Source organism: Dermacentor andersoni, chromosome 1, assembly GCF_023375885.2.
Source record: "Dermacentor andersoni chromosome 1, qqDerAnde1_hic_scaffold, whole genome shotgun sequence".
Lineage (NCBI taxonomy): Eukaryota > Metazoa > Arthropoda > Arachnida > Ixodida > Ixodidae > Dermacentor > Dermacentor andersoni.
Window position 1 is genome coordinate 383,614,603 of NC_092814.1, and position 15,122 is coordinate 383,629,724.

The 15,122-nt window shown below is 46.7% G+C and overlaps 1 protein-coding gene across 6 annotated transcripts in view; it reads left to right on the plus strand.

Moving 5' to 3' along the window:
- Positions 1–12,518, plus strand: part of LOC126518704 (putative phospholipase B-like 2) — a 185,302-nt gene extending 172,784 nt beyond the window's left edge. For 5 of the 6 annotated variants that reach the window (XM_055064943.2, XM_050168467.3, XM_050168468.3 and 2 more), the window contains 2 exons: positions 1,301–1,460; positions 12,298–12,518. In XM_055064943.2, coding sequence (XP_054920918.1) covers positions 1,301–1,460; positions 12,298–12,480 — 343 coding nt within the window. In that variant the 3' untranslated portion in view covers positions 12,481–12,518. The remainder of the gene's footprint in view (positions 1–1,300; positions 1,461–12,297) is intronic. The other variant, XM_055064945.2, reaches the window with a different exon arrangement.
- The last annotated feature ends 2,604 nt before the right edge of the window (positions 12,519–15,122 follow it).

The following is a 15,122-nucleotide window of genomic DNA, read 5'->3' on the forward strand; positions in this document are numbered from 1 at the left end:
TACTTCTCCATCAACCCCGGTCATGTACTTATTGTGGCCATGTCGTCCCTACAAACTTCTTAATCTCATCCGCCCACCTGACTTTCTGCCGCCCCCTGCTACGCTTCCCTTTCTTTGGAATCCAGTCCGTAACCCTTAATGACCATCGGTTATCTTCCCTCCTCATTACATGTCCTGCCCATGCCCATTTCTTTTTCTTGATTTCAACGAAGATGTCATTAGCTCGCGTTTGTTCCCTCACCTAATCTGCTCTTTTCTTATCCCTTAACGTTACACCCATCATTATTCTTTCCATAGCTCGTCGCGTCGTCCTCAGTTTATGTAGAACCCTTTTCGTAAGCCTCCAGGTTTCTGCCCCGTAGGTGAGTACTGGTAAGACACAGCTATTATACACTGTTGTGTGTGTATAAACACTTTTGTGAAAAGTATATATATATATATATATATATATATATATATATATATATATATACAGTGAAGTAGACGCGCGTATGAAGCGGCTTATTGACGTTTCGGCCGGGGTCCGGCCTTCATCAGATATATATATATATATATACAGACGCGTGCATAGGAAAAAAACTGATGTAAACGCCGCGTACTTACATAGAAAAGCAGCGTGCAATCGCTCATTATCATGTTTCTAAGCGTGAAGTAGTTCCAACTCTACGTTTGGGTGCCTTCCTTAGCCACTGTTACAAATTCAGCTTAGCCTAGAGATGGAAAAATGCGTTTGAGTAGTTTTGGAATTGTTCATGTTTGAACTGATGCTAACAGTAGAAAAATGTTCGCGTCACGCGCGCAATCTAACAAGACTTATCTGTTTGGCAACAAAATCAGTGCAACGTTTAAGAAATTTCGAATACTGTAGGCGTGTCCTGCAGCGATCAGGAAATATAATGTAGTGAAAAAAAGCAGTCGCAGGCTAAACGGAAGACAATGTACCCCATCTCAATAAATATCTTTCTCTCGCTATCCAGAAGACAAGTGGTGAACCTTATGGCCCCCAGTGCGTAAGGAGGGATAAAGATGTTGAGCAGCTTAAATGACTGCGACTACGTTAACTTGGAGTTCACCCTGGTTAATTATGTGGAAGTGCTTGGAATGTCCAGAAAGAACATGGAAATACAGGAGATTGAAATGCACCACTTTTGGAAAAAGTAATAAAGAGCAAAAATACGAGTTCTTATTGGGAAGAGGCTTCCTTGAAGGAGCGCTTATAAGTTCTAATTTTTAGTAAAATATACGTTTCCATAATTTTATTACCACAATTTGTATTTGCTGCCCACTTTGCATTTTCCAGGTATAACGACTTCAAGCATGACCCTGTCTCCAAGTGTCTCTGCATTCCGCCGTTCAGTGCTGTGAATGGCATATCAGCCCGCAGTGACCTCAACATGATGCCTGGCCGTTACCCTTTCCCTGCTCTGGGGCAGGCCTCTAGAGGAGGCGTAGACATGAAGGTACGCACCAAATGACGCAAACCTGTCCTTTCTTGTACAGTTCCAATTTATTTATTTTTCCACATGTCAGGGCGAATAAGGAAGTCTTTGTCCCTATTCGCAGTAGTGGACCTTTACTGGACCAGCACGGCTTTATCTGCCAGTAGCTGCGCGGCACGGTGCTGTTGTCGGTTGTTGGTGATGGTGGTTGTGCTTCACGCGTCCACAGCGTACGATCAACGAAGTGGAAATCATTTTCTATGGAGCAAGGGACGAACACCCATCCAAGTCCACAGTGAAATGCAGCCCACGTATGGGGAAATGAGTCTCGCTTTGAGAAATATGATGTGGTGGTGTAGTAAGTTCGCAAAAGCCCGTGAAGACTTGCATGACAGTGAGCGTTCGATGAGGCCGCATGCGTCGCTGACTGACAACTTTCTCGTGGATGCTATGGTGGAAACGGATCGGCGTGTGCACCTCAAGGATATTTCCTGGGAGCCTGGCATTTCGTATGAGACACTTTACGACATCGTTCACAAGTGCTTAGGGCACCGGAAGGTTTCCTGCGATAGGTCCCTAAACAGTTGGACGACATCATGAAAGGCAAGCGAATGATTGCTTCACTTAATTACCTGCAACAGTATGCCGAGGAGGGTGGAAGTTTTCTGGACCGCATTTTTACTGGCGATGAAACGGCGATACTGCATTTCACGTGAGAATCGAAGCAGCAGAGCATGGTAGGGAAATATCAGGATTCACCTGTGGCAAAAAAAATCCGTTCAGTGCCATCGGTTGGGAAAGTGATGTTAACAGTCTTGTGGGAGTGCCGAGGACCGCTCGTGCTGGATTTCATGCCACAATGTGCAACCGCCACTGCGGACAGCTATTGTTTCACACTATCATGTCTGCTGGCTGCCACTAGGCGAAAAGACCGAGGGATTTTCGATGTCGACAATGTGGTTATAGTCTACGACAATGCGAGGCCACATGTGGCAATCAGAACTGCTGACAAGCTCGGATCTGGTCATTTCACTGGAAGAATCAGGACCACCCACCATACAGTCCGCACTTTACCCCTAGGGATTGCCACGTTTTTGGTCCGCTGAAGAAGTTCCTGGCAGGACAGCGATTCACGTGCAACGATGAAGCCTAGACAGCAGACCGACGGGGCTGGGACAAATGTATAAATCAATGTGGGACTATGTGGAAAAATAGTGTAAGGTTCGTAGAATAGTACGTATATTAGTAATTACCTGTATGTACCTTATTTTGGCTAATAAACAATTGGGGCAAACACTTAGCTCGGAAAATTCTACACATCACATGAACCCAGGAGGTTATTCTGGTTCATTATCATCAGTACACTTATTGTCAATTACCCAACAAAATCCATAAACAGGGCAATTATTCAGTGGCGCCTATTCTTCGTGTGGCATGCCACAACCTTTCTAAGCACCGTTTCTTCTGTTGCGAACGTTGTGCCGGACGATAATTCTGACAATGCGTGTCAATAATCAATTTCAAAAGCACGTCTGATACATGAATGGTTCAAGCTTCACGGGTTGTTTCATCGTGTTCTATCCTTTATCAAGGGTACCGAGGATAAGAGAAAGCGCTGCAGCAATGCTTGCTCAACTCCTCCGCAGGGGCGTCTGCGTCAGCAGGCGTTTGGTGTGTTGCGACACCACGTACCCGAGCACACGAGGGTTGGACCCTCCCACGTCTAACCGTGCGCGGTTTAGCCGTGTCCGGGGAAAAGGGGATCCGGGGGGTTGAACCACTGCCGGGTGTTTGGACCTTTACGGCCCCTCGGTGGCGGCAACACACCCCCTCGGCCTCGGCTTCACGTAGACGGCACCCCCGGACTGACCCACCCGGGAGAAATCGGTAGTTGCATTTGCCTGTCTCTCTCTCCCCCTCCAACCTTCATCTTTCTCTCACTTTCCACCTTTCCTGTCTTCTCCTCGCTTCCCTTTACTTCCAATTTTTCCAGGCAGCAAGGGTTAACCTTGTGTGGATACCCAACCTAGGTTATTTCATATTTGGGTATAGTGGTAATGTACAGCTGGCGTTTGCAGGCTATGTTTCACAGGTCCTGTAGCGTCCCCTTGTAGGACTGCACGGTGGGTGGCTGGCGTTACTGCCGAAATTACACTCTTTTATGGCTACTTCCTTCCCCCCACTACCTGATCGCTGCCTGAAAAGGGGGCGCACCGATGATTGATTGATTGAGTAACTTTTATTTTACAGTCCTGCAGAACGCGTATTAGCACGTCGCGGGTCGCTCCCACGTCGGGACCGACAGGCCTAGCCTGCCAGCCGCATCGTGGGCCTGCTGGACAGCCCAACGTTGCTCAGCCAGGAGTTGGTTGCGGAGGGCCGCCTCCCACCTAGCTGAGCTGAGGTCAGGGCTTGCTATAGAGATACATCCCCAAAGCATGTGCGAAAGTGTTGATCTATCCCCGCAAGCAGGGCACGCGTCATCAGTGTAAATCTCCGGATATATGGCATGTAACGTGAACTGGTTGGGATAGGTTTCTGTCTGTAACAGTCTGAATGTCAGTGCCTGAGGCCTAGTGAGCTTGGGGTGAGGAGGAGGGAATTGTTGCCGCGAGAGATAGAAGTTTTTAAGAAGTTCATTATAAGTGGCAGGCGCGTCCCTACCATGCATAACTCTCTCTTCGGCCGTTACAGCGCCAGCGCGGTCAGTCAGTGCGCGCGCGGCAGCGTGGGCCGTCTCATTGAAGTTCGTGGGGACACCCGCCATGTGCCCAACGTGGGCTGGGAACCAAGTAAGCGAGTGATGCTTGATTCTATCCAGACCTGCCTTACGAAGCAGCCCAAAAGCCTGTTCTGAGATCACTCCACACTGAAATGCCCTAATGGCCAACCGTGAGTCACTGTAGATGACGTCGCTGCTGTCATCAAGCATCGCCAAGGCAATGGCCACCTGCTCGGCTATCGCCGGATCTCCGGTTCGTACAGATGCACAGTTCGTGAGTCGCTGTTTGGAATCTACCACTACTGCAGAACAGGAGCACCCCTTCCGATATGCGGCCGCGTCAACAAAGCAGGCTCTACGCCCCTCTGTCTGGACCTGTTTGAGTATGGTTGAAGCTCTTGCTTTCCTTCTACCCTTGTTATATTCAGGGTCTACATTTCTTGGTATCGGCGATACGGAGATCAAATCTCGTATATCCCGTGGTAACTGGCATTTTCTTGGTGCTACTGTAGATGGGGGCTAGCCGAGCTCTTGTAATATCCTCCTACCGGCGGCGGTCGTGGAGAGTCTGGCAAGTTGCGCTCTTTCCTGAGCCTCTGCAATCTCCTCCAGAGTGTTATGCACACCTAGCTGGAGGAGGCGATTGGTGTTGGTGAAGATCTGTATACCCAGGGCTCGCTTAGTTATTTTCCTGAGCAACGTGTTGAGTTCGTTCCTCTCTGCTCTTTGCCATCTGTGCATAGCCGCCACGTAGACAAAGTGGCAAAACACAAAGGCGTTAATCAACCATAACAGTGTCCTCTTTAAGGCCATGATGGCGGTTAGCCACCCTTCGGATGAGACGTACTGCGTTGTCCGTCTTGGTCGTGAGCTTGATTGTCGTTTGCGCGTTAGAGCCAGTAGATTCGACCACCATGCCGAGTATTCTTATTGCGTCGACCCTAGGAATCTTGTCTCCCTTGCCCGTGCGAAGACAAATGGCGCTGTCAGACAGTGGTCTCCAGCCCATGGGCTTACGACCTCTTCTTAAGGGGCGGTAGAGTAAAAGCTCTGACTTCTTAGCCGAACAGTTTAATCCCGTGAGTCGAAGATAGCCCTCCGTGACCTCGATGGCCTCCTGTAACGCACTCTCAACCTGTCCGTCACTTCCTCCAACACACCAAATGGTAATGTCATCCGCATAGATGGTATGCCTGATGCCCTCGACTCGTGAGAGTGTTCTGGAAAGGCCGATCATGGTCAGGTTAAACAAAGTGGGCGAGATCACCGAGCCCTGTGGAGTGCCCCTTGTTCCAAGCTCCACCTCCTCCGCGATCATGTCTCCTGCGCGGAGAGTCGCTCTTGTTCGGTGCAAAAATGACCTGACGCAATCATGGAATCTTACGCCCCGACCAAGCTCGGATATCGATTGCAGTATAAGTTGATGTGCTATCTTATCGAAAGCCTTCTCCAAATCTAATCCAAGGATGGCCCGAGTGTCCCGCGTGTCATTGTCGACTATCTGACTCTTGATGAGCTTCATGGCGTCCTGTGTGGACAGACCTGCCCTGAAGCCAATCATCGTGTGGGGGTAGAGTTCCATGTGTTCGATTAACCTCGTGAGCCTGTTGAGTATGACATGTTCCGCGACCTTGCCGACGCAGGATGTGATCGATATTGGTCGTAAGTTGTCCAGGCTTGATGATTTGCCAGGTATGGGGATCAGTACTGTAAGTGCCCGCTTCCATGCTTCCGGGACCTTGCCTTCCTTCCAGGTCTCGTTGATGACTTCTGTCAGGTATTCTATCGAGTGATCGTCCAAGTTACGGAGGGTCCTATTTGTGATGCCGTCAGGACCAGGAGCAGACTTGCTATTAAGCTCATGCAGCGCCCTCCTAACCTCTTCCGTGCTGATGTCTGCATCCAGCTCGGAGTTGGGTGGCCCAAGGTAGTCTGCGTAGGCGACCGATGTCCCTTGCCGGGGACCAACAGGGAGGTACTTCTCCACCAGGCTCTGCAGGACTTCCTCCGTGGTCTTGGTTCGTGTGGCTGTATGCAGAAGCTTTGCCATCACATGCTGCTCGTTGGACCTTGTGTTGGTGTCGTCCAGAAGATGCTTTAAAAGATTCCAGTTTCGACCATTCCGCATTTGACCATCAACTGAGTTGCACACCTCGTCCCATTGTTGCTTTCAGAGGGTGTGGCAGTACTCCTCTGTGGTTCTATTGAGTTCAGAAATCTTTTTGCGTAGTCTGCAATTTAGCCGTTGGCCCTTCCATCGATTGAGGAGTGACTACTTCTTAGCCTCTAATAGATGGGCTAGGCGACTATCCATCTTTTCCACGGGAAAGTCCGTGCATATTTTGTGAGTGTTACTCTTGATATCTTCCCTGATCTGGTCCATCCACTGTTCAAGGCTCAGTCTGGTGGTTGGGGGTTGGCGCTCATTCCTTATCTTGCGGAACTTGTCCCAATCCGTGAAGAAGAACTCCTTCGGCCTCTTAGGTGTTGTTGGAAAGTGTGTAGCGAGGATACAATGATCGCTGCCAAGATCAACAGCAGTGTTAGTCCATTGCGCCTTTGACAAATTCTTGACGAACGTTAAATCCGGAGTCGAGTCCCTGCACGAAGATGTTCCCGCACCGATGATGTCTTCGAGTTTTTTGCCCACCAAAAAGAAATTTTCCCTCGTTTCTATGTAGTCCACTCTGAACAACCAGACAAAGCCGTGCGAACAATCTCACCATTCCCCGTGCCTAAGTCTGTCACCCAAGTTTTTGGTACAGGTTATAAAGCATCCAGGATGGCAAGCGGTGATCTCCTCTTGGAGCTCCGCAACAAGAAACAATATGAAAAGCTACCCAATCTAGTATCATTTGGGGACACCCAAGTAACAGTAACTCAACATCGTACTATGAATACCACCTGTGGCGTAGTCTCCGATGATGACCTCTTGCAACTGACCGAAGCTGAGCTCCTGGAGGGCTTCAGTGAGCAGAATTTCATCAACGTCAAACGAATTAATATGAAGCGTGACAATAAGGAAATACAGAGCAAACACCTAATACTTACTTTTGGCACAAGTGTTCTGTTCGAGTCCATTGATGCCGGGCATATCAAGCTTCGTGTTCGGCCATACATCCCTAATCCCCTGCGATGCTTCAAATGCCAGCGTTTCGGTCATGGCTCACAGAACGGCCGAGGCCGCCAAACATGCGCGAAATGCAGTGCTCATGAGCACACCGCTGAATCTTGTGTAAACTCTCTCCACTGTGTAAACTGTGATGGGGAGCCCGCTGCATACTCGCGGTCGTGCCCATCTTGGAGGAAAGAACAGGAAATTGTTACAATTAAAGTAAAAGAAAACATAAGTTTCAAGGAGGCACGCAGGCGGGTTTTCTTCCTGCCAAAGAACACCTTTGCCGATGTCACGCGTCAGGGGACAGCAACACAACGGCTACCGGCGGCTGCCCGACCCACAAGCAGTGAGTCGGCAGTTACGCCATCTGCCCCCGCGGCGATTGCAGCTAGCGCTGCTCCGTCAACCCAGCAGAAGGGGTCATCTACCTCCGGGCAGGTGGCCTCAAAGGCCTCGTCCAACGTGCCGAGGCCTTCACGCCAAACAAAGCGCTCGGAAGAGCGCGTGTCCAGCGCCTCGCAAGAGGCGATGGCCACAACCACCAGCAAGACGGCGCCATCTAAGGAGTGGCGAGGCTCTCTCAATGGCTCCAAAAAAGACAAAACTCCAATCACGGCGCCTGGAAAGGGCCCGTGAGCTAATCCTCGTCTCTCAAACACACAGCACTAAACACAAATAGCATAATGGATACACAAATACTACAGTGGAATGTACGAGGACTTCTAAATAACCTCGACGACATTAGAGAACTGCTACACAAACACAATCCCAAGTTGCTGTGTGTTCAGAAGACCCACCTGAAACCTACAAATACAAACTTTCTTCGCAATTACGTCATATTCCGAAAAGACCGCGATGAGGCTAAGGCCTCTGGTGGAGTATCAATAATAGCGGACAAGTCTGTTTGCCGACACGTCGCCCTTCAGACGACCCTTGAGGCAGTGTCAGTTCGGGCCATTCTTTTTAATAAATTAATCACTGTCTGTTCTATTTATATACCCCCGAACCATCATCTAAAAAAACAGACCTTTACAACCTTATTATCCAGCTTCCCGAATCTTACATACTTGTGGGAGATTTTAATGCTCACTACAAGATGTGGGGAGACTCACGATGCGACGCCAGAGGTCGATTAGTAGAAAACTTTTTTGTAAACACGGGTACATGCCTGTTCAATAAAAACGAACCGACTTATTATATTATGTATCACGATTCACATTCTGCCATAGACGTATCTACTGGCTCGGCAGATCTTTCCCTTACCTATACTGGAGTGTTATTAAAAATTCTTACGGAAGTGACCATTTTCCAATACTTTTAAGCTTAATTGAAGAACATCAATGCCCTTCATATACGCCTCGGTGGAAGCTAGCTTCTGCCCACTGGGAGCATTTTAACGAATCGACTTACCAATCACGAGATTTATAACTGATTTAATATTGACGACGCGGTAGCGTATTTTACCCCTTTTATCATCGAGGCAGCTAATAACTTTATCCCATAATGCAGGGGTACCTCATCCAAAAGCAAAAGCATCTAGGATTTTACTGGACTCTAGGAGATGTACGAGACGGCGATTGATCATTTTTTCAAAAAGCTTACAGATGCAGCTCGTAAGCGCTATAGGACTATAGGACTATAGGTATGCAAGGATGCGCGGAAAAAACAAAATAAAGCCTGGGGCATACGGCGCCGATACGCCACTGCAGAAAATCTGATAGAATTGAAAAACCTGAAATCACAGGGAAGGCGGACGTGACGGCAAGCAAAGAAGACAAGGTGGGAGAGATTCTTGTCCGGCGTTAACCCCTACACACAGGAGGAAAATGTATGGAAAGGGCTGAGGAGACTAAAGGAACAACAATTTCATTCATTGCCCCTGGTTGATAAAGAAGAAAACAAGTTGGAAGACCAGGCTGATGCTCTCGGTGAACACGTCGAGCGCGTGTCTACCTTTCCCCACTATTCGGAGAACTTTCTTAAACATAAAGCAATAGAAGAACTTAAGCCACTGAATCGGAAATGCATTCCAAACGATCCTTATAATCGTCCTTTTACCATTGCTCAACTTAAAGCTTCCTTATCAGTATGTCGGAGCTCGGCACCGGGCCCCGATAGAATCATGTATGATATGCTTAAGCACCTGCACTCCGACACACAAATCACGCTACTCACACTTCTCAATACTGTCTGGGCTGCTGGTTATCTCCCATCAAAGTGGAAGGAGGCTATTGTGATCCCTGTTTTGAAGCATGCTAAAGACACTTCATTGCTTACAAGCTACCGTCCTATAGCGCTTACGAGCTGCATCTGTAAGCTTTTTGAAAAAATGATCAATCGTCGTCTCGTACATCTCCTAGAGTCCAGTAAAATGCTTGACCCATTTCAGTGTGGTTTTAGGGAAGGGCGATCTACAACCGACCACCGCGTGCGCATCGAAGCGAGCATTCGCGATGCCTTCGTGCACAATCTTTCTTATCTGTATTTCTGCATATGGAAAAAGCGTACGACACAACCTGGCGGTACGGAATCCTGCGGGACCTTTCGGCGCTGGGCATCCGTGGCATTATGTCAAATATTATAGAGAGCTACCAAGAGAACCGTACATTTAGAGTGAAAATAGGTCATCCACTGTCGCGTACATTCATACAGGAAACTGGGGTACCCCACGGTGGCGTACTCAGCTGCACGCTCTTTGTCGTAAAGATGAACACGCTTCGTGCATCATTACCACCAACTATTTTCTATTCCGTCTACGTAGACCATATACAAATAGGTTTCAAATCCTGCAACCTCACAGTCTGCGAGAGACAGGTACAGCAGGCCCTAAACAATGTGTCCATGTGGGCAGACCAAAATGGATTTGAAATCAACCCCCACAAAAGTTCTTGTGTTCTCTGCACAAGAAAGAGAGGCCTGGTCCCAGATCCTTTTCTAGAACTGGGCGGACAACAAATTCCTTTTAACAAAGAGCACAAATTTCTAGGAGTTATACTTGACTCCAAGCTTACTTTCATTGCACACATAAAATATCTAAAAACAAAATGTCTAAAAACAATGAACTTACTTAAAATCCTATCCCACGCAACATGGGGTAGTGACAGGAAGTGCCTGTTGAATCTTTACAGCAGCCTAGCTCGATCACGAATAAACTATGGTGCCGTAGCATATCATTCTGCCGCCCCGAGTGCGCTAAAGATGTTAGACCCCGTTCACCATCTGGGAATCCGACTGGCCACTGGCGCATTTAGAACAAGCCCTGTTGAAAGACTGTACGTCGAGTCAGATGAGTGGTCACTCCATTTTCAGAGAACGTACATCAGCTTTACCTATTTTCTGAAAGTGCGCTCTAATAAGGAACATCCGTGTTTCACAGCCGTTAACGACTTGACGTGTGAAACACTTTTTCGTAATAGACCGTCTTTGAGATTACCTTTCTCACTCCGTGTAAGAGAACTTAGCGAAGAAATGGACGTCCCATTTTTCGAACATCCCCTAATGCCTGCAGCTAAGCTATTACCGCCCTGGCAGTGGCAGGTAATAGAATGTGACGTATCCTTTGTGGAGGTCACAAAACGCTCCTGAGCTCGAAATTGCCATGCATTTCCGTGAGCTTCGATTGAAGTACTCCTGCTCCGAATTTAAACAGATGCGTCAAAATCACATGCTGGCGTATCCTACGCTGCTGTTGGTCCCTCTTTTACTCTATCTGACGTGTTGAACCCCCTAACAAGTATCTTCACTGCAGAAGTCTATGCGGTACTGTGTGCAGTAAAGCATATAAAGAAACTGAAACTTGACAAAGCAATGATATTCACAGGCTCGTTAAGTCTTGTAAAAGCACTCATTTCTTCACAAAAGCATACGAATCCCGTCTTCAATGAACTCTACTCACTCTTATGCAACATCTATTTATCACAAATACATGTGATAAAAAATAAAATAAATAAAAAAATAATAAATAAAAAAATAAATAAAAGAAACATGTAATAATATGCTCGGTTCCTGGCCATAGAGGAATCGAGGGAAATGTGCTTGCCGACGAGATCGCCAAATCAATAGCATGGCAAGGTATTCGTTCTGCTGCTGTCCCTGCCATAGACATAAAGTCTTTCCTAAGAAACAAACTACGAAGCCACTGGCAACGCTTGTCGGACGCAGAAATGAGTAATAAGCTTCGCCTAATTAAGCCGAAGTTATTTCACCCAACTATGAAAACACGAAGAACAGATGTCCTACTCACTAGACTGAGAATAGGACACACATTTGGCACTCATAACTTTCTCTTGACCGTTAACGAGCCTCCAACCTGTGGTAGATGTGGCGACCGGCTGACCGTCCTCCATGTCTTCCTGGAGTGCCGGGAAGCCGAAAGAGACAGGAGGAAACATTTCCCTTTTGCATACCGCCATTGTATTCCCCTGCATCCGGCTATGTTTCTTGGTGACCAACCGCGTTTTAAGACCGAAGCAGTTCTCGCCTTTTTGAAAGATGTTGTGCTCCATGTCACAAGCCCATTAATTTCGTAGCGCATTCTCTTTCCAGAGGATACCGCTACGATAGTTTTCTTTGTATAGCACATGCCTCCAGGCCGTTGGATTTCAAGGGCTCTGGTGAGGCAGTAGTGCTCTAGACAATTTTAGCACCTCACATATTTTATATATGGCATCATTCTTTCGCTCTGCATTCTAATGTTCATAGTACACGTCAATAGTCATTCCCATTATTTTACTACACGTAGATTTTATAGAATTTACATCAACTTTATTAGGCCCTTTACAGCAACGTCACATTAAGTTCACAGAACCCATCAGTCCACTGCGAACTCATTAACACTAGCATGGCGCTCTTTGGCCACACCTGGCCTTTGCGCCATTAAACATCATATATTCATTCATTTATTGCTCAACTCCAATATTAAGCTCAAATAATCATTATTGGATTAGTCAAAGTGGTGTTTCTGCGAAGAAACTTCGAGAGTGCTTTCATCCATCCTTGGCGGCACGCTTTGCATGCAGATGACGAACGAGTCTCTCGCCGCCGGACTTGGGTTGATTGCTGTGGCTGGGCCGACGCACGACCAGCAGCCGCCGTTCCGCTGGTCCACATCTGGGTTCCACGACCTCCATGCGGGACAGCCGGACCTGTGGAACTTCGCTCCGTTCGTCTGCACTTGGGGAAAAGGCAACTGCCAGCCATAGGCTGGCAGCGCTATAAAGTTTTATTTCGTTTTGTTTGCTTTCTTTGCTGCTGGTAAGATTCATTATACGCTACTGGTGTCACGGACTGCCTTAGCGCCGAGTGCGGGGTCCATTGGAAAACACACACAAAACGCAGAACGTGTCAACAATTGCGAAGAGAAAAACAAAATGGTGTGTCAAAGTGTGACTGGACACAGCCCAAGCGTAGAAAGTCAGCATATAAAGCAAATGTAAAAACGAAAATATGCAGCCAATGCGCCATCATACACACTTGTACGAATGAGAACGAACACAATATTGAGGAACATGATTCATGGTAGTGTAAACAAATGTTGTTAACGCAATAATATAGCAATGTCTTATTCCCCATAAATTACTTAAACAGGTTTGTTTTCCAAATCATTGGTCGTATAATTCGGCATTACATTTCGACTATAGACAAGAACAATATCACACAACATAGCTTAGGAGATATACACCGAGAGTCGCATTTCTACACAGACGTCTAATTAGACCGAACAAAAGGCTTTTATGTCCAGAACTTTATTCTTTTAACGAGATTCTGCTTACGTTGCATGGTAGTATTTACTACACCTAGAAAGAATTGTTACGTGTCAGCAAAACTGGAATTGCGAGAATTTTTAATAATTATGGCATCTATCCGACGCTGAGCTTTCCACCTTACCTTTAACGAAAAAAGTAGGAAGTGGAGAATCATTTCAGACGAGGGATCTAAAAACCAGTTCCTGATCAGAATAGGGGAAAAAACGACATTTTTTTGTCTAATGCCGAACACGAAATAGAAGTGTTACCGCCAAGTACATTTCAAACCACACTCCTAGAAAAATGTGTTTTTCTTTTCTCGTTCCTGTTCACAAGTTTTCTCGTCACAACATGTGAAAAAACGCGGGCTTTTCTTTGTTATATTTTGCCGTCGAACACAAAATTCAAATTGCACTCTGGTAAAGACATTGGTGTTCTTAAGTTCCACAATGGCGATAACTATCCTGTAAAGTGTGCCTCCTTCTTTGTAATAGGTTATACGATACGCGAAATTTCCTAGATCTCAGGGGCTCAATTTTTTAGTTACAATCAGATGACGAAAACCGGCAATCATACCCTGAAAGACGCTGGAGAAATGAACGGTTATGCTTGCCTCCAATGGTAGAAATGTTAATTAACAAAAGGGAAATAAAAGTGCACGAAATGGGAATATGCCGCGAGCGAGCGCTGACCGCAAGTTTTCCCTATTACGCTTGCGGTGCTTTGCCAATTCAGCTATCGCGGCAGCCATTCTCCCGTACCCTCCCATGTATGCGCAGAAGATTAGCCCTCGAAGTGTTAGCCAACGCCAAGCAAGGCCATGGAGGGTGATGTATAGCATTTCTTAACCCCAGGCGTCACGTGTTACATGAACTTAGAAACAGGTATATTTACCAACTTAGGAGAGCACGTGTATGAAAACAAATAAGTAGAGGGAATGCAATGTTGCAGTTTATTTCACGCAACGATTTCGCGCGGTTTTTTAAGTTTTGTTTAAAATTTGATGTATTGTACCCTATAGTTATACGAGCGTACCAACCGCAGTTATGACACACCTCAATTGCCGGACTGAACTATGGTTACCGCCAACTAAGGATGGACATGTGTTACACGGGGAAACCTGTCCTCAGTTGGTGCCGCTCTTGTGTTGGGAGCAGGTCACGTGATACTCCGTGCTGTGAATAAAAATATAATCGTTTAGCTATCTTTCCTACTATATTGACATAAACACTGCACTTCATTTAAAATATATTCGGCGTGTTATCAACTGCACTCTCTGAGCATATTGGTTCAGTTGCTTTCCCGGCGCTTGGCGGCAATTAGAGCCAGTATGCCAATTCCTTTCCTTCCTTCTTCTCCGCCCTTAAACTGGCTCTCTTAACTACTACACGCAGAGACAAAGCAACAGCGCGCGCATGCGATCCCATAGATGAGATGAATATATATATATATATATATATATATATATATATATATATATATATATATATATATATATAGAAAACTATCAGTCATAGTTCTCGTAGTATAGCCCTCTGGGCCTTTTCCTTTTTTTTCTTTCGAAAGTAGTCCTATTAGGGTTATCATAATTACACGAAGGTATTTCGCCCTCGTCAGCAGCAGTCCTTGAGATTCTTATTCTGGCGGCTAGCTTCCCACGCTATGCGTGCCGCCATCGCACCTGGTTAAGCTTCTCCTAGACGCTAGAGTTATACTATGTCCGCGCAACCTTGAGCGATCGGAAAGCGCGTTTCCCCCTCTTGGCCGGCGGGGACGGGAGGCTTTGTTCCGGCCGCAAAGCTCTCCACGTCTCAGTAAGGTGCCTGGTGGTGGTCTCGTACGGACGATGCCCTCTCGGTGAGCGCAAATTTCCCCTCATCTTTTAAGAGGTTCAATACTTACAAGCATTTGTCTCGCAAACCATATTTATTTCAAGGAAATTTTCCACGTCTCAATAATTTCTCTCGTCGTATTCGAGTTCTGATTGCCGTGTTACAGTTTGTTAACGAAGCTTTCCCTCAAATCTAAATATTTTAAGGCAGTTTTCCTTGTCTCTAAAGCCGCTCGAGTTTGCCCTTCTCCTCGGGCAGCCATTTTTC